Source organism: Frankliniella occidentalis, unplaced genomic scaffold (genome assembly GCF_000697945.3).
Source record: "Frankliniella occidentalis isolate FOCC.00 unplaced genomic scaffold, Focc_3.1 Scaffold170, whole genome shotgun sequence".
Classification (NCBI taxonomy): domain Eukaryota; kingdom Metazoa; phylum Arthropoda; class Insecta; order Thysanoptera; family Thripidae; genus Frankliniella; species Frankliniella occidentalis.
Window position 1 is genome coordinate 179,399 of NW_026267296.1, and position 2,204 is coordinate 181,602.

At 50.1% G+C, this 2,204-nt stretch overlaps 1 protein-coding gene across 1 annotated transcript in view; it reads left to right on the forward strand.

Annotated features, from left to right (window-relative positions):
- Positions 1 to 1,796, forward strand: part of LOC113216815 (neuroligin-3-like) — a 52,235-nt gene extending 50,439 nt beyond the window's left edge. Inside the window, exons 6-7 of the mRNA XM_052271710.1 lie at positions 1,138 to 1,336; positions 1,595 to 1,796. Of these exons, the coding sequence (XP_052127670.1) occupies positions 1,138 to 1,336; positions 1,595 to 1,796 (401 nt within the window). The remainder of the gene's footprint in view (positions 1 to 1,137; positions 1,337 to 1,594) is intronic.
- The last annotated feature ends 408 nt before the right edge of the window (positions 1,797 to 2,204 follow it).

Consider the following 2,204-nt stretch of genomic DNA (forward strand, 5'->3'; position numbering starts at 1 on the left):
CACGCCCCGCCACGCTCCGCCCCAATAAGGAACCGGCAAACACGGCGGCAAGCAGCAGTAGATATTTCACTTTTTATCGCGGCGCGCACACTTACACTGTCGCACACTCACACACACACCTATACACCTACACATACACACATGCGCGCGCGCGTGCGCACGCACACTCACACTGCCGCCCACCGAAACGGACCAAGTGATTCCATGCAAGTGTGCAACGGTACAGCGAGAACTTTCTCCGGCAAACCTTTTGTTTCTGTTGCTGACAGACTCGCGCGGGTCCTCCGCATCGCGGTGCATGCATGAACGTGTGCACCGATATAGGACAAAAGGAAACAACTCGAAATAAGCCTTTTTCTATGTCATATGATCCCCACATGCCCTTTTTGTTTGGGTTTTTGTGACGTGCGCCCTACGAGTTTGAGAAGCGTTCCAAATATAATAACATGGAAACGAAATATGCATTTAAACAAACAGTAAAGAGATTCGCGGCACGCTCGACACGACGACTGTGTTTTACTTTATTGCGCGCCACGTGGCGCTGGGTCATGACTGCGCGCGACGCCAGCTGCTACACAGTAAAAACATTTTGTTTCCCTCGAAACAATTTGCAGATTTTTTTTATTCGTTTTACCAACGCCACATCTACTTCGTGTTGGGCGGAGAACGAATGGTGTAAGAGCGTCTAATTTAAGGGCACCAATATACACATAGGGTGTAGACATGTTTCTGCGGACACGACAGCTTGAGCGCTGGTATGGAATCAGAATTTTTCATTTCTCTAAGAAAAATTTTTGGAACAAAATTCAGTGCGTTGCCGTTTAAAGTTCGTCGTGCTAGTCCTCGGCGCCTGCGATATTCAGGGTAGGCCTGCCCGCAATACACGCATGCGCTGCAGGCGAGATATTGCCTGCCTACCAGGCGCTCTGAGAGCTTGCATTGGCTGAACTTGGCAGTTTCGAAACGGCAACTGACGGACTTTGTAGACGAACCCACCACAATAATATAAGCAATTAATAACGAGATTTTCAACATAGCACAAAATTAACTTTACGTTTCATGTCCTCCTTAACCTTGTGCAGTCGTTTTATTTATCCTTCCTACTCCATCTAATTGTTGTTGTTGTTGTGTCGACAGGCCTGTTTCACCACATGGCGCTGGTGTCCGGGTCGGTGTTGAGCCCCTGGGCCACGGTGCAGAGTCCCTGGGACCTGCGTGGGGTCGTCTCTCACCAGATGGGTTGCCACGTGTCGGCGCCCGGTGACCAGGACCTGGCGCCGTGTCTGCGGCGCCTTCCCCTGGAGGCGCTCCTGTCCGTGTCCGTGGACCCGCCCAGGTAAGTCTTTACCGAAACTTTTTTCTGGGAATTGATATTACAATTTTATATTGTAAATTTATTAGCTCTTAGTATCGGCTTGGAATTGATCTACAAGCAAGAACGGGCTCTCTCAAATTTAATACATATTTTGTTAATAAAAAACCATGACCAATGTTTCAAATTTTCGATGATATTTTTCACAGTGCAAAGAAAGTGTTTCCATTGCTGATTCTTTGAAGAATTGCAAAGTCTAGATATTTTTCTTTTTGGTTTCAGGTTTCTGCCCCGTTTCGGGCCCTCCATTCCTTTCCCGGGGCTGGACCCCGTGCGCGTCGCACTGGAGAAGGCGGCCGACCCCTTCGTGCGCGTGCCGCTGCTGCTGGGCGCGCACACCACCGAGTCGTACGACGACTTCAACAACCAGGACATCCAGTACGGCTTCGAGGCGAGTATACACTCGAGAAACATAGAGGAATAAATTACAACAACATCGACTCGGCGTTTTCCTCTCTCTTTCTTTCGCCGGGGGGCGGCGCCGAGAAATATTACCCACCTGGCGGCCGCCGTGCTCTTCTTATCGAGATAAGCAGAAGAGGGGCGAGGGAGGGAGATGAGAAAAGAAATGTGGAGCAGAGAGAGAGAGAGAGAGAGGCTGCAAGGAAAATATTTCATCATCGGCGAGGGCTTTCGACAAAGGTTCCAGCCCGACTGAGTTAATGGTCCGTAAGATTTGGCCTTTACAATCTCTGCTGCTCCGGGTGAGGGGGGGTGGGGTTGGGGACGACCTTGCTCGCGTAATCATCTCAACCAGAGCCGTCTCCAAACGCCGCGCTTGGCGTTCTTAAAAGAATAACACGCGCTCAACCTCGCCGTTGTTGTTTGTGTT